The sequence below is a fragment of the Pagrus pagrus genome, assembly GCF_965226575.1.
Source record: "Pagrus pagrus genome assembly, chromosome: 9".
NCBI classification, from domain to species: Eukaryota; Metazoa; Chordata; class Actinopteri; order Spariformes; family Sparidae; genus Pagrus; species Pagrus pagrus.
In genome coordinates, this window is record NC_140193.1 from 21,093,548 (window position 1) to 21,116,178 (window position 22,631).

At 39.5% G+C, this 22,631-nt stretch overlaps 1 protein-coding gene across 1 annotated transcript in view; it reads left to right on the plus strand.

Annotated features, from left to right (window-relative positions):
* Positions 1-22,631, plus strand: part of LOC311262509 (beta-galactoside alpha-2,6-sialyltransferase 2-like) — a 57,927-nt gene that overhangs the window by 18,553 nt on the left and 16,743 nt on the right. The window contains exons 2-5 of the mRNA XM_084361940.1: positions 5,685-5,738; positions 6,676-7,771; positions 18,445-18,542; positions 20,248-20,349. Coding sequence (XP_084218066.1) covers positions 6,766-7,771; positions 18,445-18,542; positions 20,248-20,349 — 1,206 coding nt within the window. The 5' untranslated portion in view covers positions 5,685-5,738; positions 6,676-6,765. The remainder of the gene's footprint in view (positions 1-5,684; positions 5,739-6,675; positions 7,772-18,444; positions 18,543-20,247; positions 20,350-22,631) is intronic.

The window sequence follows — 22,631 nt, forward strand, 5'->3', positions numbered from 1 at the left end:
ACACTGTATGCACCCTCAGCTGCGAATGAAAAGCGCGTGCTGGCATCATTAGCAACCACATTTGTTTGCTTATTGGCTGATGCCACCTAAAATGAAGCAGGTCGCAGTAGCAGTTATCTGTGAGAATGTATTGAATAAAAAAGCAGCAGCTGTCATTCCTCTGTGCTCTACACTGCTGCACGCTGTGAGAGAGAGATAGAGGAGGATCACGGGGACAGGAGCTGCCACTCAGAAACAAACCTGTCGTCAAGTCGTAAACAAGAACTAAGCAGTAAAAATGTTTTCTTTTAATCAAGCGGCATCCTCCGGGGCTGAAAAATGAAGCCGGCGCAGCTCCTCAAATGGCCACTTGGGGCTGGTTCCAAAAGTCCTTCAGCCCCGTATAAAATGCCCAACTTTACAACAGAAACAAACGTGCACAGCCTGTTACAAAAAACCCCAAAGCAAACAGCAACCAGCACCAACCTGTAGAACACACTGCCCGCTTGTTGACATTAAAACTGTAGTGAAACGCTGGTATGACGCTGATATGACTGTCCACAGGTCCCCACTCCCTTTGCTTTGAATGTTAGTCCGACATTGTAGCAACCATGCTTTTATCGCTTCAGTGCAGTGTATGATGGATGCCACTTTCAAGACTGTGTGTTAAGCATGCAGCTACCGTCAGCAGCCTGTTAACGCAGCCTGGCATTAAGACTAGGGGAAATTGCTGTTCTGGCTCTGTCCAAAGGTACCAAAACCTGCCTACCTAGCAGATTTGTTGCTTTGGACAGAGTCCTGTACTAAGCTGTTTATGCTAAGCTAACCAGCTACTGGCTCATGCTTCTTATTTACCAAACAGTCTCGAGAGTGGGATACGTTTTTCTCAACTAACTCCGGGCAAGAAAGTGACTAGGCTGATACATTTTTCCTGAAACGTGGAAGAGTAACCTGTAGCCAGAGTAACCGCTAACTGTAGCTGCTGCTAGCTAGTGTGCTGAGTTAACCGTGCAGCTAGCAGTCGTATTAAGAGACTCCGCCTGGACTGGGAGCAACGGGGGAGTGTGGGTGGTGTTCACTGTCACCGCTTGAAGTTCAAAGTGGCTAGGAGCTAGCTGGTTAGCATGCTAACTGCAAAACAAATTAAATGACGTTCACATTCTGTTGATAACGTTTGTTCATTTTGAATGTTTTAAATAAAAAAGTCATACATTTTACACCTTTAACAGCCCGTGGTCATTTATCAAACAATAATACTGAAAATAAATCCTAAACATTATCTAGTTGCAGCTTCAAAAATGTGAGGATTTGCCTCTGTTGCCGTACATCGTGGTGAATGATCTATACTTCTGGGATTGTTGGTTTGGCAAGAAACATTTGAAGATTTGACCTTGAGCTTTGTGAAATCGCAGTCAGCATTTTTTTACCACCTAAACTCATCAAATATTGACCCGCCTTGTATGTCCTGAGGCCTTATGTATGTATTGTATTAGCTGAGACATGTACCGCGATGTGTTCCACTAAACATAACATGTTTCCTGCCTGTTCACCCCTCATTGCTCGTTTTTCCTATTTCCAACATAATTATCCTCCTGAGGGCAAATGACCTGCATACACTTAGCCCGTCTCCTCCTCTCCTACTATCACGTATTCATATAGGATCTTGGGTTTTTGCTCTTAATTGTACGAGATCTACGCTTTATATTCAGGCTGCTTTTGTTCATCACCGTCTCCTGCCGACTCCCACTAAGTCATTAAGTCGTCCTCTGCTGTCTGGCAGTGTCTCGTTTCCATGTTTCCCATTTTGTACCGTTTCTTTGTGTAGCCCTCACAAGACTAGCTCTGTCCTCCACCCCCGCCTCTCCATCTGTGCCACGCATTTATGTTGTTTCGCTGCAGTTACTGAAGCACACATCCTGATTGCTGCCAGGTGAGGCAAAATAGCTTTGCGCGCACGTACGCAGGCACAATATGCCTCCGGGCACACACACACACACACACACACACACACACACACACACACACACACACACACACACACACACACACACACACACACACACACTCACTCTGTGGAGCAGTGGTGCATATAGATTGCATTTGCTTGTTGACGACTTTGTCATTGGGCAGCTGCTTGTTTTCTTTGTCTTTTTGGGCGTCAGGCCACGCTGTTGTTATTTCCAGGTGTTACATGGCATATTTTCCACTGAGTAACATTTGACCCCTGCATTGTAGACACGTTGGAACTGCTACACAGGGGATTATTGGCCGACACCTATCCCACCTGTCTATGGCCCTCAGGCCTTAAAGAGAACATGCTGCATGTTTTCAGAAGGAGTCAGATGTGAGTGTTTGTGCAGATGTGTTTGCCTCGCGTCCGTCTCTTTGCCGTTATTTTCTTTCTCCCATACTGTCTCTTCTCCATCTGGCCCAATTGCTCCCTGCTGCCTGACTGTGGTCAGTGGATGAGCTTTGACCTCTTGTGTGGCCTTGGGGCAGGAGGCCTGGATGTCTGGGTGTAGGTGGGGAGGGGCGCAGGGATGCCTGTGATCACTCCTGCAGGACCCGGCACCTTCAGAGACAGGAAGCTAGCTGTAATTAGGACTAGAGGAGTTGATTTTTTTTTCTCCTGCCTCACCCGGCCACTCTCTCTCTCTCAAGAGAAATGCTCCCACATTAAGAGACCAAAGCTCATAATTAGGTGTGGTTGAGAGGATTGTAGTCCTCTGATGTGAAGCAATTTAATGCTTCATTTATTTACCTTCATTGCTGTGTATTTCACTCTGTAAGCCATCAGTGGAGCTAACGTGTTGTACACCAGGGTATTCTGAGGCTGATAATGAGAATGTCTTTTAATGATGGGGTTTTTTGTACAGCAGTGAAAAAAGCAAAGGTATCATATTCACACACGTGAAGTGATGATGAGGGGTTGTCTCATAATCATAGTGCGTTAGTGGTTGTCACAATGGTGGCAGCTCAGGGAAGAAAACGCCATGAAATAAAGACAATAGAGCAGATTTTATTATTTAGATAATTCTCATGTTTAAAATCTGAAAAATTGCTCGACTGCTTTTGGTTTGGTCATCCCCAAAGTATGAACAGAATGGGAGAGATAAGAGCTGCATCGGTTTCGTCGATCAGTCAATGGAGAGACAATTACTTGCCAACTACTTTGGCATTTTTCCATTACATCTGCCGGCCTGGCTCCACTTGGTTTGACTCGGCACATCAGCCCAGTGCGGGTCGTCTTTGACTGATGCTTGGCTTGTGTAGTGATCAGAGAAGCGGCTGTAGGCTAAATACTACTCATCCTCGCAGCACTGTAAAAAAAAAAAAAAAAAAAAAAGGCCGTTAACGAAGCTCCATTAATTCGGCAACAAATGAGTTTCATTTCTTATAAATTTGACACAGTAAAACTCCTCCATCATCTAGTTATTTAAAAGCTTTTATTCTGAAGCATAGAAATCAGTAAATGTTGGGCAGGAACTTAACACAATTCCTGAAGCAGCTGGAAGCGATGAAACGGTAAAATACAGCAGATCTGAGAGCACGAACAGGGAGAGAAACTATACTAAAAACGCCCGTTTCGCCCCAGGTTTCCTGCACAGTTATGAGATGAGTCTCACAAGGCTCGTTCGAGGGGGTCGTCACAGTTTGCTTGGAGGCGGGGTGGGCACACTTTGGAAGCTCCACCCTGAGCGCAGTTAGAAGTGGTAATGGAAATGTAAAATTTGCGCGGCTCAGTGGAAGAGCTCTGTTTGATAACCGATCATCCAATTCAGCCATTTTCAAAGCAAAATTGTCAAATATTTGTTTGGTTCCAGCTTCTTAAACGTACGGATTTGCTTTCTCTTTGTCCTTTATGATAGTAATGAAGAGCGTGTCTGCTTAAAGTTGAAAAGGATTTGTCAGTTAATGTTTTAGTTGATGGGCAGAAAACCATTAACTAGGCTTGGGCGATATCCAACAAGTGTCAAGATATTGTCCTGTCCAAATATCACAATAGACGATACATCACAGATCTTAGATGGGTGTTTCAGTAGCGTTTATTGATGACAACTTAAAGTATTTGCTATTCAAAGCTCAAGATTGTATTTTCCGTGTTTTAATACACTGGGAATAATTTTAAAATGATGGAAGCTACAGGCTAGGGCCGTGTGAGGTCTAGAGGGTTTAATAAGAAAATAGTTTTAAATAAGATAGTACTGCATGAGATGCATAAAAGATAAGTTTTATATTTTAGTGCAAAGGATGAATTGTGAACATAACAGAATAGCCTTCAATATTAGGTGACTTTTCAAAATAAAAGTCAGAAGATGGCGTAACAGCTGTTCAATATTAGATATTTTGAAATATTGTGATATTTGATGAAATATAATACCTGATATAACAATTTTGGATATTTGAATAATGGTTTAAATCAAAGAACAGGGCATTTTCAGTGTCTTCCAACATTTTGTAGATGAAGTAAAAAAGATGAAACCCTAATGAAAAGCATTGTTACATGCAGCTGTAGTCTCTAATGACAGAAGAAATTATTACATTTTTATGAAATATAATATTATTCTTTTTAAGCCTCAGGGAAAATGAGCAGTGGTGCGAAGCGAGGCACAGCGAAGGCCGACAGTAAATCCATGATGATGGCACTGAAATCTCACAACTCACTAATTAATCCGAGGAGCACGCAACAATTGTGGAAGGAAAAACAAAAAATCTGTTTAGGGCTACAACTAATGATTAATTTCATCATCATCATTTAATCAATTAGTTGTTTATTCCATAAAATGTGAGCTCCTCACAGTTTTACAGTTTTTTTGCCAACTGAGAAGCTGGATCAATCAGTCATTAATTGATTATGGCTATCAATGATTTCTTCTGTTGATATAGTAATTGATTAATCAGTTGCGCATAGTTTTTGTATAATGCCTAGAAACGGTAAAAGAGGTGTTTGTCACAGACACGTTTCCTCTGTGTTGTGACTGAATTGCAAAGTGAAAGCCCGGTTTAAAGAGAAGCAGTGTGAGTGGTGATATTTTTCTAAAGCCAAAACACTGTGCAATCAGTATTTACTTCAGAATGATAAGTTAATGCAAAAAAGTTGTCTGTTGCCAGTTTAAGGTCAAGTGTTCCTGATTCATCTAGTAATTATGGCTGCTCCGGCTGTCTGACTCTCCCGGCCTGTAACTACTCAGGAGCTGTCAGTCACAATCAAGTGCTGTTGTGTGTCAAACTCGGTTCTGCACTGCAGGTCGGCCTGAAGTCAGTTTGACAATCGCCATTCGACATTTTATCCCCGAGAGTCTTCATTAAGTTAGAGTCAGGTCACAGTTAATCTCCCTCTAACCAATTCCCTTGAAATATATTTATTCATGTATTTGTGGTTCTTGAAATGATTCACATATCGTGTGATCCGAGTGTCGCATTGAAACCCAGCTGATGTGGTGCCGTCCTCACTTCTTCTTGTGACTTAAGTGCTGGAGAATTCATGAGCGAGGCTGTAAATTTGATTCCAGTTAATGGATGGCCCCAGTCTTAAAACATTTTTCTCCTTTTTTTTGTTATGAGTGGAGAGCGGCCAAGTTGAGCCCTGCAGGAGGTGTTTTCCTGCGGTGTGTCTGTGTGAGCGGTGTGTTTTCATGCACACACTGCCTCATGTATGCATGTGAACTCTTGACTCCACTAATTTGTACCACTCCTCTTCTCAGGGTCCCGTTAAATCCTGGAGGGCTCGTGGACATGAAGAAATAGAAGCAGTCGAGGTGAGTGTCAGGAACATCTGCTTTACTGGTACACATGTTTCCTCTAGGGGTTGTGCAAAGTCTTGAAAATGTTAGAAAATGCACAATTTTAAAGGTGCAATATGCAAGAACTGGCCACCTGTCAAATTTAAAAGACAATATCAAAAGACGAACTACTAACTGCTGCTAACTCTAGCTGCCATTAGCTACTCAGCTCATTTCTTATATATTGCGCCTTTTTAATCGTTATATTTTCAAGGTTAAGAATAAGATTTAATTCAGGTATTCTCTGTGTTTTGTCTACATAATCAATCATTTAATGTAAAAGTATCTTAATATGAAATGATCCCTTCTAGGGATCTTAAATGATTATTTGCTGTTAAGAATTTAGCCAATTAAAAATGTGTTAACCGACAATCAGGGATGGGCACAGAACCATCTTGTTAAAAAAATCTAAATATTTGCTTATCAGATATGTCAAAGTAGAATAAAAAATACTATAAGAAAATGTGTTTAGTTAAAAGTCATTTGTAGTTTTAAAAAGACATTTTATACAAACGAATATTTGAAATTTTTAGCCAATTGGTAGCTGGATTTTGTTAGGCCAGTTGTTGAACAGCAATAGAAGGAAGCCTTTGAGTCAGTTTTGTGTTATTTCTTTTGTCATTTAGGTAATTCGATGTTTACTTTATCTGTTCTGTCAACTCCTAAAGTAGCTCACTTTGATTTTGCATCTGACATAGATCATGTCAAATCATTTTCAAATCAATTGTTAAAGGGACGCTGTGTAGTTTTGGAGAAGAAATCGAAACTTAGAATTTTAATACAATTTACAATATTAATCAATGATACAAAGTCAGAAATATGTAATTTTTCCCATAACTGAATAAACAAGCTGTTCTTTTTATTTAATCTTTCTCCACCAAGTGGTTTCACTCTGAACTCTCTTCTTTACCAGGCCCTCCAGCTGACCTCCGGGCTCCGTCCTGGCCGTGGGGCTTTGTTGTTGGTGGGCCAGCTGACAAGGCGTGTATGTGAGTGAGAGGTGATGAAGTCCAGTATGAGGCAGTGGCGGAGGCTGGTGCTGGTGGGAATGCTGGCCTGGGTCCTCCTCTTCCTCGCCCTTCTCTCCTACTTCCTGGATGCTCGTGTGAATGAGCCCCTGACCTCTGCTGGCTCTTTACTCTCCCAGCACCCTGACACCCGACGCCTGGCCTCTATACAGGCCTCCCATCAACAGCACGCGAACCTGGGTTCCCGTTCTGAACTAGCCTCTACCTTAACTACAACCTACCCCAGAGATAAGCCAGAGCCTGAGCCTTCTGCCAGCTCCACCACCCCAGAGTTCAGCCTGGAGGTCAGCCGCAGCCCCAACAGTGCTCCCTACGCCATCTATGGTGGCCCGGACACCAGCCACCAGGACTACCTTGACCCACAGAGCCTGGCTGCCTGGTCCTCCTTTGGTACAGAAAATGTAGGTTCTCACTCAGACGCTGCACCTCAGAGTCGCGAGAGAACCTCCCAGACTGCAGAGTACCAGAACCATATCAGCACTGCAAGCTACCACGGTGGAGAGGAGGAAGAAGATGATGAGAGGGACAATGAAGATGAAGAACTCGGGAACAGGATGAGGACTACAGCAGGCAGGAGGGGCGGTGGTTACTCCTCTGATCTGGAGGAATATTACTTCTCCAAGTCGGCCTCTGTGGTGCAGCGGCTCTGGCGGGGCCGTGTGTCTGCCGGCATGCTGAGTCCTCGGCTGCAGCGTGCCATGAAGGACTATGTCAGTGCCAACAAACACCATGTTTCCTACACAGGGAATCGCAACGCTGCCCAGAGTGGCAAGGAGCTTCTGTGTCAAATGAAAGCCCAGGCCTGGCTGAGGACAGTGGACGGGTCGGAGCAGCCATTCTCCTCACTCGGTTGGGCTCGTCTTGTGCCGTCGTTTCCCCTGGAGCAACTCAACAGAAGGCAAGACCGGGGCAGCTTCAAGACCTGTGCAGTGGTCACCTCGGCTGGGGCCATCCTGCGCTCAGGACTGGGCAAAGAGATTGGTGAGTAGAAAGAGGAAAGATTTTGAGTAAAGATGGCACAACACAGGGCTCCGTACCAAACCCCATGCAGTTTTGAGGAGTTCTTTGCTCTATTGTCACCTTTTACTCACTGTAGATTAGTTTTTCACTGCAATATATTAGTCCCGCACCTCTATGGAGATAGCACAATCACGGCTAAAAGTGGAGAGAACTCAAAAATGTCTTTTGTGCAGTAAACAGTGATGTAAAAGGAGCCAAAATTCACACTTGAGTGTTAAAGAATTAGTTTGATAAAAGTAAAAGTTGCTCATAGAATAGTACTTGAATAAAAGTATCTGATATTAAAGGTGCTTAAATTGATTGGGTCTTTTGATGTGGAGTTGTATGAGGCACTTATCCCAAGTCAGTGTATAACCTGCAGTAGATTACTGCATCTCTACACCTGTGTGGGGAAGCAGAGCATAACCGCTGGAAGTCCGACTCAATCAGCTGATTTGCAGCGTAATACAGTGCACATGCAGGCACAGCTGCCTTGGTGTGTAGGAAAACGGACGTTGTATGGTTGAGGGAATGTAGCTCCAAAGCAAAGGGCTGTTTGATGGCAATGTAAATTATACACACGTTTAAGTGTATATATGTGTATATTCTGTATACTATTCTGATATGCAACATTTTTCTAGTGATTGGTGTGTTTATCTGATGGCTGATGAAATAAATCAATTAAAAAATGCTCTTCTTTGTTTCTGATGCAGCATGCAGTCTGCAAAGTAACTAGTAACTAAAGTTATCAAAATTGATGTAGCGAAGTAAAGTGAAAAGCAGCAGAAAATGGAAATACTCAGTAGTTATTATTGAATTCCAGGATATTTGCCAAAAATCACATATTCAACCTCTGTGTGATTATTCACCTGAGATAAACTGCTAATTTACAGCAGACTAGCTGCATGTAAAATATTACAATGTTACACTTATATCTTTTTTTTTAATTTAAAAGTTTCTATTCAGTATTATTTATAAAAGCGCTGTATATGTTGCTGCAAAGGGAAATGTAAAGGAGTAAAGAGCATTTCAACCTGTCAGTCCTTTTATTTATTCATACTACTAATCAACATAAAATAAAATGAAATGAAATAAAATACTTTAATTATATATTTGTAAGAAAAAGCTGACCCCCCCATGTACTTAGTTACATTACATCACTGGCAATTTTGATAAAATATCACTATTTTAAGCTAAGTTTTGGTTATGTTCCTCTCTTTCCTTCGGTCTTTCTTTTTAAAAAAGGCACATTTATATTTCTCAAAACAAGGTATGGAAAAAAAAGTTTGTTTTTGTTTCTGTTCCAAAACTCTGAATCTGTATGAAGCTCTGCAGTCGACAGAACACAGGATGAGGGATGACGTGTAGTCAAAGGTATGAGCTGAAAGACCTGTATTTTAAAATGTGCTGTTTGTGCTCAGACCAACTCTTCTGTTCTTTACCTGGAGTCTGCAGTATTCATCACAGCCCACAGTACTGTGACTGTGTTGGCCAGAACAAACAGCATCCTGATGATTGAGGTATTTGTTGTGCTTTACCAATTTTGGGACTTCAAATATAAACGTTGCCTCTCATGAACGAAAGCGGTTTCAATTTGCACTTAAGAAACCTAAATGGAAATGCAGGTAATTAAAAATGCAGGTAATATTGCAGTTTGTTTGCTTGGCTGACTAAAGTTGGTGCATCAATCAAAGCAAAATGCAACTCAATTTCAATAGAGACCTGGCTAGTTCATCATGACGTACATGGTACAGTACCATGGCCCTAGTGACTAAACACTACTTAAGCTTTCACTCCTCAAGAGAGATGAAATATTGTGGCAGATCTTGTGTGGAGCGATGATCCTGAAATGTACACATTAAACAAACAAATATTTCCATCATGTCTTCTAATGTTAAAGTTTGACAGATATTGTGATTACAATATGGGTCACAATTTAAGTGGGAGTGGTAATTTTGGCATTTTGTTTTCACTGAAAACAAATAAATAAAATTAAAAATGATGATGTTATTTTTGCTGGTGTCTATACTGAACAATGTTCCCTTACACCTGGAGAACGTGATTTTTATGTGGGTATCTCTTTAGCACTACAGTTCTTCTGTTATATTGGTTTCTTGTGACACATTTTTTTTTAAAAATTGGAGCTTCTGCAATGTGGATATTGTACTTATATTAGATTTCAATAGTTGCATTCATTTTTCAGCCCAATGCCCCCCAACAGGAGAATTATTGCCTTGATCAGCTCAACTCGTGATATTCACTTAATGGTTGTGGTTGGACATGTGCATTAAAGGGACACTTCACTAGAAATAACAATTCAGTCCTTATCTACTCCCGCCCAGCATTCCCCTTAACAACTGAAGTAGCTGGGGACTTGTTCTAAAACATAAATGGCTTCATACAGCTCATACAGCGTAATCCAACTCTCTGAAGTCCTGAGATCCTAAATTGGTTTGAAAAGACGTTATTATCTCCGCCAAGTTGGTTCATTTGTCGGTTGGTTGGTTGGTTTGTTGGTTTGTTGGTTTGTTTGTCAGCAGGATGGCACAAAACCTACAGAATGGATTTCCACAAAACTTTTTCATAGTTTAACGTTGCGAGTTAGGGTGTCTTTCCACTATCTGTTACTTTGTCTCTCAACTCAGCTTTAATCATATAGCACTTTACACACAACACAGTTGATCCTAAGTGCTTTACAGCATACAGAGGGGAAGAAAAACTAAAAGACAAAAAAAAAAGAGGAAAAGGAGTAATAAGAATAAGGAATAAGAGTGATGATACAGTAATAATAATAATTTAAAAATAATGACCGCAGTGATAAAACAATTACAGAAATATGCTAATTAATATAATAAATTGCCATCATATTGTAATAGGCCCAACAGCAGCAACAATAACAGGATGATAATAGTAGTGAAGGCACATAGAATTACACAGCTAAAGGCTAATGAGTAAAAAGTGTGTTTTAAGACGACTCTTGAAAAGGTCAGTGGTGAGGGAGAATCTGATGGTGGGAGGAAGAGTGCTCCAGAGCTGCTTTATGAGGGAATAACTGGAGCATAGCATGAATCTTTATGGAAAAATATCCAACATATTTAGGCGGTGGGTGTCTATGAGTGAGTACGATTTAATGTGGATAAAGGGGGACTGTATGCGCTCTGCTGAGTGCCAGTCTGGTTTGGTGTCTGTGCTGGTGACCGTTAACACAAACTCAACACTCGGCAATCTGTTTCAAATTTAAACGCTCTCACTGCTCTCACCTTTCACTAATGAACACGTTTACAGCAAAGCTTCTGCAGGAGTGTTGAGTTTCAGTAGGAGCAGCTTAACATAATTAAAAGCTAGACAGAGCAGAGCTGCAGTGTAGTCGAGCTGGACCTGAATGGTGCAGGTCTAACAAGATTACTAAGATCCATGTTAAGACATTTACTGATGCTTGCCAACAATTCTAAGTGAACATAAGTGAATCAGGTAGCAGTTTACCATACTAGTGGCTAACCTACACATATATGTCAAACATTTTAGCTTGATCTGCGCTGTGGCCTGCTAAGATGTTCAATTTTAAAGGTTAAACAAAATCGGTATTTTTGTCCGCAGTGATTGGTTCCGATGTTTGCGTGCCGTTTGCTGATTGACTTGTCAAGCCGGCTGTGAGCAGGGTTGAGCGTGTGCCGAGTAGACTACATATCTTTGTGTTTGAATGTGTGTGTGCTTTTGGTTTAGAGACTTTGGCAGCTCTTTGGTTAGTGGGGAGAGTGTGAAGTCAGTGACAGATGGCTCAGCCGAAAAAAAAACCGAACCCCCTCTGGTAACCAATCAGGCTTCCTCACATCACGTATAACTTCCTTGCATTTTCTTGTGCGTTCAGCTGCTCAGAGCAATCAAAAGCTTTGATATGAGGAGCTGTGGCTTTACGCATTATATTAAATATGTCTACATATAGACGCTAGCGGTCGCAGATGACACGGTCACAGAAATGGAGCACAGACAAACAGGAAATTTAGATGCACGTAGGTGATTTAAATCTACATCTACACTTGACCTTGTGGTCACAGTAGAATAAGCTTATGCTGCTGTGTCGGTGTAAACATCAGCGCTGCAGAGTCTTTCAACACTGATGCCTCCACTCGCTCTTCTGTTTCAAAATAAATCGGAACATTATAAGGTCAGATTTATTTATAAAGCTGGAGGTGTGAACAGGTTTGCTGCAAAGTTTAAAAAATACGGACTCAAAATGTGTTCACATTCAGTGGGTGTATATTGGACATTAAAGAGAGACCTATTGTGCTTTTTTTTAGTTTTTTCCCTCTCCTTCAGTGTGTTATATAGGTTCATGTGCATGTAAAAAGTCTTGACAGTTAAAATGGTCGGCACCAACAGAAGCTCCTCTCTCCCACAGAAAGCACCGTTCCTTAAACGCCTCTTCAGTAGCCTTTAAAGGTGCTCTTTGTAGTTTTTGGGAAGAAATTTTAACCATAAGATATTGACAGGTGAGATGCATCTTGATATTGTTTATGTCTAAACAATCTAAATAAACACACTTTGTTTTCATGACTGAAAAAACTGAAGAAACAAACTGACCTTAAAGGACAAACACAATTTCATACTGTTTTACTTTGTTTATATGTGGCGGACCCTGCCACCTTTCTAGCTTCAAACAGTGTTCTGGGACCTTATTGTCCTTTTGAGAACAACTTGTTTATTCAGTTATGGAAAAAAAAAAAAAATCTGAGTTTATATTATGACATCAAACATTTGTAAATACTACAATTCTGAGTTTGAATTTCTTCTCCAAAACTACGTAGTGCTCCTTTATTCTGTGACTTTCTGACATCACACTACATCAGAGTCACACATTTCCTTGATTACTGCCCAGAGGCTAGTTTGGCACGTAAGAATTGATTTAGCACAGCTGCTCTGTTGTTGTTAGTGGTGCTGGCTCAGGCGTGTGTGAGCTGACCAATCGGAGGAGACTGGTTATTCAGGAGAAGGGGCCGTAAAGAAACAGGAGCTAAAAGAGTGTTTCAGAGAGAGGGGGAATAAAGACAGTATGAGAAAAATGTTGAGTTAAACCTATTCTAGTAGTCACCCGAAATAAACTTATGAACCTGAAAATGAGCATAATGTCTCCTTTAAGCGGTGTTTGGTATTTCTGGTTACTGTTTTAGTACTGGAGTATGAAGGACATTTGACTGACGGACTATTCCTCATTTTAAGAAGCAAAGAAAAGAAAAAAGAAGGGAAAAGAGAGAAGCAGACTTCAGTTTTGGGCACCAGGCCCCGGACTTAAAACCCTGCAGGTGCTTCTAAATCTCTGTTGATGTATCATCATCCTGCCATGTTTGTTTTTGGTTTCTGGCCAATAATGTGACCCAAATGCACATGCTCAAAAACAAAGGAGGTGTTTCTTCAGCAACAAATCATTGCTTTCCCAGTTTTGAATGCACCGACATTGTAAAAAGAAATCCCTCACTATGAGAACGTAGGAACATTGTCAAATAAAATATTGAAATTCACGACCATTTCTTCTCTGCATACATCTTTATGTCAGACAGCAGCGGGCTATTGGTTCAGTGTGTCATCATCACGGTAATCAGTTCTTTAAAAAGAGGTTTTGCTTGACAGGGGACTTAGTGATGTGACGAATGAGATGAAGGTTACAGAGCCGATTAATTATGGAGCAGCCTCACAGTGTTGGGGAAAGCTCGACTTTGTTACATTAATTCTCAGGCTAAGCTTCAACAGGAAATCAAACAGCATTGATCCCGCTCTGTCTTACTTCTTCTCACCCTGCTGTCCTTCCCAAAGGCTGCACTGCATCAAAATCTACATTATACAGCTGTGAATTGACAAATCCCCCAAAGATGGATGTGAAAATCATTCTCCTTCTTTGTGCCACTCGCAGGCCGGCTGACATTTAGATGATGTGGTTTCTCTGTGGATGCAGCACCGAGCTCATCCTGTGAGAGCTTTTCAGACTGAGGATTTAGCGTTGTGTGTGGCTGCCATCATGTGGTGCATTGGACAAACTGCATCCCAAGTACAGCGTTAGAGCATTATTCAATTAAATGATCTGTTCTGAAAATGAGTCCATGGTTATTTGAGGTAATAGTTTGTTGTGCTGTGAAGGTTAAATATCCTGTGAGGGATCCTCCAGTCTGCTGCCTGAAGCCTCTGCCTACTGTCCCTCTTTCTTTGTGTTTTTTCTCTTTAAATTTCCATTCTTCAAATCTGATTTTTTTGCCCCCCCCACCCATAGTGCACATAATTCACTGGGATTGTGTAGTTTTTCTACACAATAATAAAAAAAAAGGCATCGGAGGTATTTAATCAACTCTCTGACGTTAAATCTTCGAGAGGCATTAAGCTGTTGCTGTGTGCGTCCACAGTGTCGGCTGTCATGCCGCTCTGCCGTTAATCTTCATATTCTAAATGCGTGAAGATTGAAAACACCAAATTAGCAATGTGACATGAAATCATTAAAGCGTTGTTGTCAAAATAGTGAGAAGTAAATAGCCACTTTCCTAGATCTGAGTAATGATCTTATCTTTGTAGAGCTGACAGCTTAAATGTGGAAAATTGAGCTAAATTGTAGCTGCGTCTACTGATTGTCATTATCAATTGTGCTGTTTCAATTTAGCCTCATTGTACAAAGTACAAAACGTCAGAAATTAGTCCAATCAGTCTCCATAGAGCCGAGGTGACACCATGACAATTTTCTATTTTGTCCAATTAACAGTCCAAGACTCAAAAAAATTAAATTTACAGTGACAGGAAAGTCTCAAATTGTCAGATTTAAGTGGCTGAAACCAGCAAATATAAGCAGGGAATATTTTTTTTCTTAAAAACTTAATTGAATGATCACCCAAGAATTGATCATCACAGTTGTTTTCAGTTTTCTTTCATTGAATTGAATGATCGATCAGTTGACTAGGCTCGCAGTTGTGTTAGTTGTACAGGTGTTCTAACTATGGTGGCTGCTGTTGCTCTCTGTTAGTGGAGCAGAGAGCGATGATTTTTTTAAAGATATGACTGTGTTTATCTGGTTTCTGTAGAGACAGAGCTCAGAGTGGGTGCTTGAAAAGCAGAGATGCTCCCAATCAGGGTCAACCACATGAGGGTCAAATTTAAATTATGATAATCCAGAGTTTCAGAGGCTTGAGTGGATGTTTTTCAGGGCGGGGGGGGGATGCAGAATTGGCAAGAGAAAATAAGACTTTGAAACAAAAGGTGTCATTTCAAACTGTGTAATAAATAACTCCGTTTCCTCTTGAAAAGACATTTTCTTCACTCTGTTCCTTACATGAAAAAAAAAAACTTTTAGAACAGAGAAAGTGGATCACCAGTAAAAAAAAAACTTCTCATTTGTCCCTCAGGGCTTCTGCAGAAAACACATTCATGAAGACAAAACCCAGTTAAACTAAGCAAACATCTCCACCATTACGACAACACATCTGCAGCATTGAGGAAAAACACCTGGACACGGCTGGGACAACATTGAGTAAACACTGAGCGTTGTCGATCTCAAACTGTAGAATTGACAGTGTGAGAACAGGAGTGTAACGTGTCACACGTGGACAAACTGGATCAAGAGAGAAGCGGGGGGTTAACTTTAATCTGGTGGACAGTGATAAATGTGCCTGTTACTGAAGCATTAATCAGACTCTCTCTGACAGATTATAAATAATGGTGTTGTAATACTGTAGTTTAATCGCTGTATGTGTCACAAGCTTTGCTTTATGGTCGTTCTCCCGCTGAGAAAATGCTCAGTGTAACCAGTGGACGTGATTTATTTGGATGAGAAGGCCAAAGGTTTACTTTCAGCTAGTAACAGCTCTGTTTTTAAATATGCTGATCTCTTAAAGAAACCCCCCTTCCTTCCCTCACGAATACTGAAACACAGGAGAAGCACACTCTTGACTTGGGATGAGCTGAGTTTTGATTGAACACATTCTACATAAGCTGTGTTTGTGCCGTCACGTAGAAGAAAGCAGAGTTAAATCAAGCATCACAACGATTTCACTGCGCTTCGATCGTGTTAGATTGTACAGATTTTCTTAATGGATGTCTGTAAATTGCAGAAACATACTAAACATCAACTATACTAGATATGCTGCAGCACTGATGTGCTGTTGTAATGCTTTTTTCTGGAAAAATCAGTGTTTCACTGATGAGAAATACGAAGAAGATAATTGAGGCTGGATATTGATCCTGGTCAGGCTGAGGTTAAACCAACCAGCATGTGTGGTGGGAAACGGTGGAACTCAATAGGTTGTAACAAGTGATTTTAAAGATATGGCTGAGTGTGTTTATGTGGTTTCTGTAGGGAGAGCTCAGAGTGGGTGCTTGAGAAGCAGAGATGCTCCCAATCAGGGTCAACCACATGAAGGTCAAATTTAAATTATGATAATCCAGAGTTTCAGAGGCTTGAGTGGATGTTTTTCAGGGCGGGGGGGGGGATGTAGAATTGGCAAGAGAAAATAAGACTTTGAAACAAAAGGTGTCATTTCAAACTGTGTAATAAATAAAAGCATTGAGAGGTTTCAAACTCCTGCACAGGAGAATTAAATGAGATACATCTTGACCACTTCTCAACCTCAAGTCATGTAAAAATTTATGCTGTTGTGAAATTAAATGAGATAATTGGTATTTTTTCATATTTGACTATATTTACAAAAACACCGCAGCCTAACAAGGGGGTCACGAGTACAACATCGATTCGTTTTAAGGTGTTTTCAGTCAGATTTAAAAAACTTTGGTTTCAGGAAAGAAACATCTATAGAAATGATTTGTCATGAGCACAGTGTGACCGGGTGCAACTGGTACCCTGTGGCATGTTACATCATTGATGTCAATCAAGCAAAGTATGAGTGGGTTTCCACCATGAGAGTCCTTTCTTTCAGCATTTATGAGCAGCTGTGCCCTGTGTTATTTCCTTAAAGGTATGATATGTAACATTTCTGCATTAACATTTCTATAGGTGACAGACCTTTGTTTTATCTTTTGTTGAGTTGTATACTTACATTATCCTAAATGGTGAAATCAGAGACATGTGGGCGCATTTCATTTACAGAGTGAGGAAGGAAGTCAGCGACGGGACTAAGCGTGACATGAACAAAAGATGATAAAGACAACGACTCCCATGATCCCATGCTGCTTTCTACTTTTTTTTTTTTTTTACATTCATTAAAATGTAATTGTATTCTATAAAAGTATTGGCAGCACAATAACGCCAACTATTCTTTGATAAGAACCACAAGTACTATACTGTGTGACGAAAATGTACAATTAATTTATTAAAGGCAAAGCCTCTTTTATTTGCAACAGTTCATACACATACAAAATGATTGACATGTATTCAAAAGATCAAACAACATTTGGCTCAGCGCTCCATGAGGCTCATAAAAAGGCAGAATTAGCTGAAACTAGCTGTAGTATATTAAATGTGTCATCATGACACCATCAAACACAAGTGTAAAGTATTAATAATAAAATACATAAATTAATTTCAGATTAATTAAATAAAAAGGAAAACATGAAAAGACATCACAAATACATTTAAATTATAATTATTTTAAATAGCTGGTCTATCATCTATACTACCTCTATTTTAGTTTTTGTGTAGTTGAATAATTTTTCTTACATTTTTCATATTTTATTTTTGTTGTGTTCAGCACTGATGTGAGCATTTTGTCCTTTTCCACATTTTTTTTATTGTTGAATTTTCGTATATTAGTACTTTAGTGTTTTCTTCTCTAAGTGTATTTTTTGAGCATCCTGTGGCACAAGAATTTCATTCGGGGTCAATAAAGTTCAATCTCATCTTCAACTTAAAACTCTAGATATAAAAAAAAAAATTAAATTAACAAATGTTATACAACAAAACAAAAAGTAAATTATATACTTTTATATATTTTTTCATCTTTATTCCGATCACTTCTGCTGGATGTAGACAAAGAACACGATCCGTGCTTTATGAAAACCTTCTTGAAAATCTGTCCGTCTGGTGCAGCCCTGCAGGGAACAGACATGTCCACAGCATCCTAGTGGAGTAGGAGGGCAAACTCAATGTCAGGGCTAGTGAACACGACTGTTTGCAGTCCTTAGTGCTGGCGTGAATGCCAATCGCTGTTGTGGCAGTGATGAAGGAGTGTGAGATCAGAAGCTGGAGGTTCATCCATTCTGGTGTCAGATCGACGCAGCGGGAGGATCTGCTGAACTGACACATCGATCCACTGACAGGCAGAGATCACAAGTTTCTCATTATTACTCCAACTATCCATCAAGCTGAGGATTTCATGTGGAAACTGTGATATTTTACTAGTGGTGGTTCTTTAGTTACAAGAGCTAACCACTAGAGAGCACTTTGGTTATGTCTGTGAGGCGGCCAGGCGTTGTTTTTTGTGCGTTATTCCCTGTTTTGCATTTATCTGAACAATTCAGGGGCTGGTTGTCAAACCTCAGTACATCACCTGATTTTGGAAAAGCTGTTGCAATGGGACAAAACTCAGAAAATTAAAGTAAAACCAACATATTTAAACAAAAAAACATCAGCTTTTTAACATATTTTCCTGTGTATTCCCATAATATAATGCATACCTCAAAGTCAGTTAATTATCTGCCCAGAGTGACCTTATCTGTGGTTCGCCTTTCAGATAGACATGATGCAGTTTTACGGTTCAACGCTGCACCGACGGAGGGATACGAGAGAGACGTTGGGAACAAAACCACCATCCGCATCATCAACTCGCAGGTGAGCGAGTCTGGCTGTGTAATGAATCATTGATAGATGTAGAATCCAGAGAGCTGTGTCACCCACTGAAACACATGCAAGACGTATAGAGTGGATGAAAACATAAATGGTTTATGATTTATGATTATTTTTTGACATGCAGTGAATGTTGTTTTATTGATGGCTGGTTTACATTTCGGGATAGTTTTTGTTTGTTTCAGCCATTTTTGTGCAGAGATGATGAAGCCCATCAATAATGCATCTGTAATTTTATTTGCACGTTCTTACTTTCTATATTTATTTAACCTTTTTACTCACGAGAAGTCTCATTGAGAAGTCTTTTTTTTTTTCCCAGAGAGTCCTGGCCAAGACCAGCAGCAGCGCAGTTGCAGTCGCAGTCGCAGACATTAAACAAACATATAACTAAAATGAAGACAGATGAGAAATTACTAAGTCATAAAACAGAATCAGAATCAGAAATTCCTTTATCTGTCCCGCAAACGGGGTAAGATCTGCGTCACTGCAGCCAAAGGACAGTTCAATATAACAATAAACAATAATAATAGTAAAAAATAAACAATATAATAAAAAGGTAAGAAGAAGAGCTAGAGCAGAAATGGAATTGTTTATACATAATATGTATAAATATAAACAGTGTGGGCAGTGAATTGTTATTAATAAATAATAAATATCAGTATGAAACATTCATCAACATGCAAAGCATCTACAAAAAAAATGTCTCCTCTGACAGCACAAAGCTGAACAATCCGTGTGTTGCTACATTAATGTATCTCTAATCGGTAGAGCAAGACCAATTTATCGGTCAGCTGGCTAATTATTGACCAAACACAGATACATCAAAATACTGCACGGTGTCCAACATCTGCCGATTAAAAAAAAAATGCAGAAACAGAGGTTAAGATGGGCACATTTATAATTGTTAAATTTCCTAGTCAAGTTTATTGTTTCAGTATAAAATATCCGGTGTTTAATAAAGGATCATTGCGTGTGTATATTAGCTGAGATATCGTTAGAGGAATTTGTTACTGTCTAATATGAGTATAATAATAATAATAATAATAATAATAATAAAAATAATAGTAATAGAAAATGGTTATAGTAATAATAGTCTATGCCTGTTTCTCAACAAGGTTACAAAGTGCATGTACAAAGAGAAAAGAGAAAACAATTTAAACATCAATTGTCCAGAAAAAGCAGGAATTTCATGTAGACCAAGCTGCTTCCAAAATCAAGAATTGATCGGGCTCTACTTATCTAACTATCACCTGACTGCACTTCTCCTCAGCTCTGGAAACAGCTAGCCTGACTCTGTTTAAAGTAAAAAATCTGGGTACTAAAACCTCTGAATGTTTTTTCACTTTTGTTTAGTTTTTGTACACTTATCGGCTGTTATGTAACAAGTTATTGTCCCTGGTCAAGAAATACCTCAGTGCATGACCACCCATAAAATCACCACTTCAATTTTGTACTTTGGATTCAGATTTTGTCATCCTTGCTATCTGTTTCCTGCTGTTTTCAGTCATTATGCTAAGCTAAGCTAGTTGGCTGCTGTGAATAAGTACATTTCCCAAATTGTAGAAGTATTGCTTTAAGGAGATTTGACCTTTGTTGCTGATTCAGTTTTGTAAAACACTTGCTAATAAACTGTTCTGCCTGAGTGAATGCAATATGGTTTGACCTTTACTCCGCATTTTTCCCTCTGCAGATTTTAGCCAATCCTAAACATCGATTCAACACGAGCTCAATCTACAAGAATGTGACTCTGGTGGCCTGGGACCCTGCACCTTACACTGTCAACTTACAAAAGGTATTTCTTTGGATTAAATGACTCTCTATTGCCACACTAACCCTACCATCAGCTCATTAAGCTGTCTGTAACCAGGGAATAGGAAATCAGGTCGCCTCAGAAAGCATCTTTTTATTGAGGCTCCTTCTTTCACTCTTTTCTTTGTGCTGCCTTACAATTATTATTCAGTGAATGCTCGTCTTCCACAATCAATAAGATCGTAGACTTTTGCAGGGGTTGAAGCGTTCAGGTTAATAGCCTAAGAAGCACACTTTGCAATAAAATTTCATTTGCATGCGGGGTGTAGCCTTCTCTCCGAAAGATTTCAATTACATTATCAATTTCTATTATGTTGCAATGATAAAAACGTCCTTGTCTCTTTTTCATGATTTTCCTTGACCGTTTTAACATTTTCGCAGGCTAATAATAGAAGCCCTTGTGTTTCTAAATGAACAGTGACTTGTTTTCAGGCTTTAACCTTTTATTGTGTGAAGCCTCGTCACCTCGTTCGCTCACCTTTCCAGATGTGTCGCACCATACAATGCTACAATGATGATCAGCTCATGCGTTACTGCTCTCATTCAGCATGTTGTTACGTATTATTCATTTCATTAAAGATAACAAATTATACAACAAAATGGGCTTTAATGAATTTGTTTACAAATAAGTGTATTAATCCATAAATAGATGAGCTAAATTACAAGTAATTCATTATTTGATATTTAATGGGCAATAAAATCAGGGGGACTGTAATAAGAATTAATATGTGAAATATTAATCTATTAATCAAACAGTTAAAATTAAAAAAGGATTTACAAAAACAACATAAATCAGTTTTTTATAAGGACACCATTTCAAAATGCATACATTATTTTGTCAACAAATAGTAGAATTAATAAATCTGTTTGAGTTTGAGGTTCAAAAAGAAAAATAAATAACTGGTTTCACAAATTGAGTTAAAATGGCAACTTTTCCCCCGAGCGTTTCCTCTTCGTCAGTCTGTCTCGTGGCCTGGTTGCTCTCATGTAATCTCATTCAGAACAGATGATGTTAATAATGATGAAAATAATAGTGACAACAAAAGAAAATAAAACCAGACATGGCAGATTAAGTGAAAGTAAAAAGGACAAGAGCAAGTAAGACTTAAAAACAATCAAAGGAAGAAGATCAAATGCAGAAGATCAAATGCAAAGATATAAAAAGAACAGTGCAAATAAATCAGATAAAGAACAGGAAACAAACATTTCCAGAAGCTCGCACAAAAGGGAATGTTGTAAGGAGAGTTTCAAAAGCAGCTGCAGACTTATTCTTTGAGTCATTTTTATGCTTTTGGATAATATAATAGTCATTTTTCACTATTATCTGATACTTCATGAATCTAACGACTGACTTTATAAGAGGATATTTTGTCCTTTTACTCAACATATGGTACCTACACAGCTGATAACAATGTTGAGTACATGTGTATATCTTGTTTCATAAAAGAGTATTATATGTGATCGTCATTATCATTTAAAGGGTTAGGGTCAGTAATTCAAGTCTGTTATTGGGAATATGGAAAAGCGCAGTATTTCTGTATATGTGTAGTGCTATATGGATGCTGTTTTTCTTCCTCGAATCTATTATAACTGACCTTCATTTCCATCAGTAAGTGACGCTGATTACTGGCATCTATCCATTTCAAGGATGTTTTAGTCCTGTGTGTTCATCACATTATGTGCTTTTTAATATAAAGGATCTGTATTATATCCATTTAACTATTCAGTGCACACAGTAATGAAGGAACATGGGAGAATTGCATGGGGCATGTATTTGATTTCAGACTCAGGACTGAGGATTACAACAACACATGCCTGTAACACAAAGGGGGGCATGACAGTATCTCAAAAGGAACAAGCTTTCCTGGTGATACACAACAGAACCTCCCCCATAGTGTTGATGATCCATGAACAAAAGTAACACATTTTACTGTCTCAGTATCTTCTTTTAAAAGTGTGTGCTTCAAATACACTCTTTTTGTCTGGATTTCTTCCCTACAAGAGTCGGATCCTCAGATCAGAATCTATTGATCATCCACGGGACATGGCAGAACAAGTCCGATTGATGGGATTTGGATGCCAGGTTGATGCCTTCAGCTATTTGTCTTGGTCTGCAACAGTGTTTGGGTGTGAGGTGCGAGTCAAAGTGGCATCCACATGAATGCCAGGACCCAAGTTTCCCAGCAGAAACATTGCATTGTAATGATGAGATCACCAATGTTATTCATTTCACAAACTTTTTCCTGAGCTAGGGAAAGAGGGTAG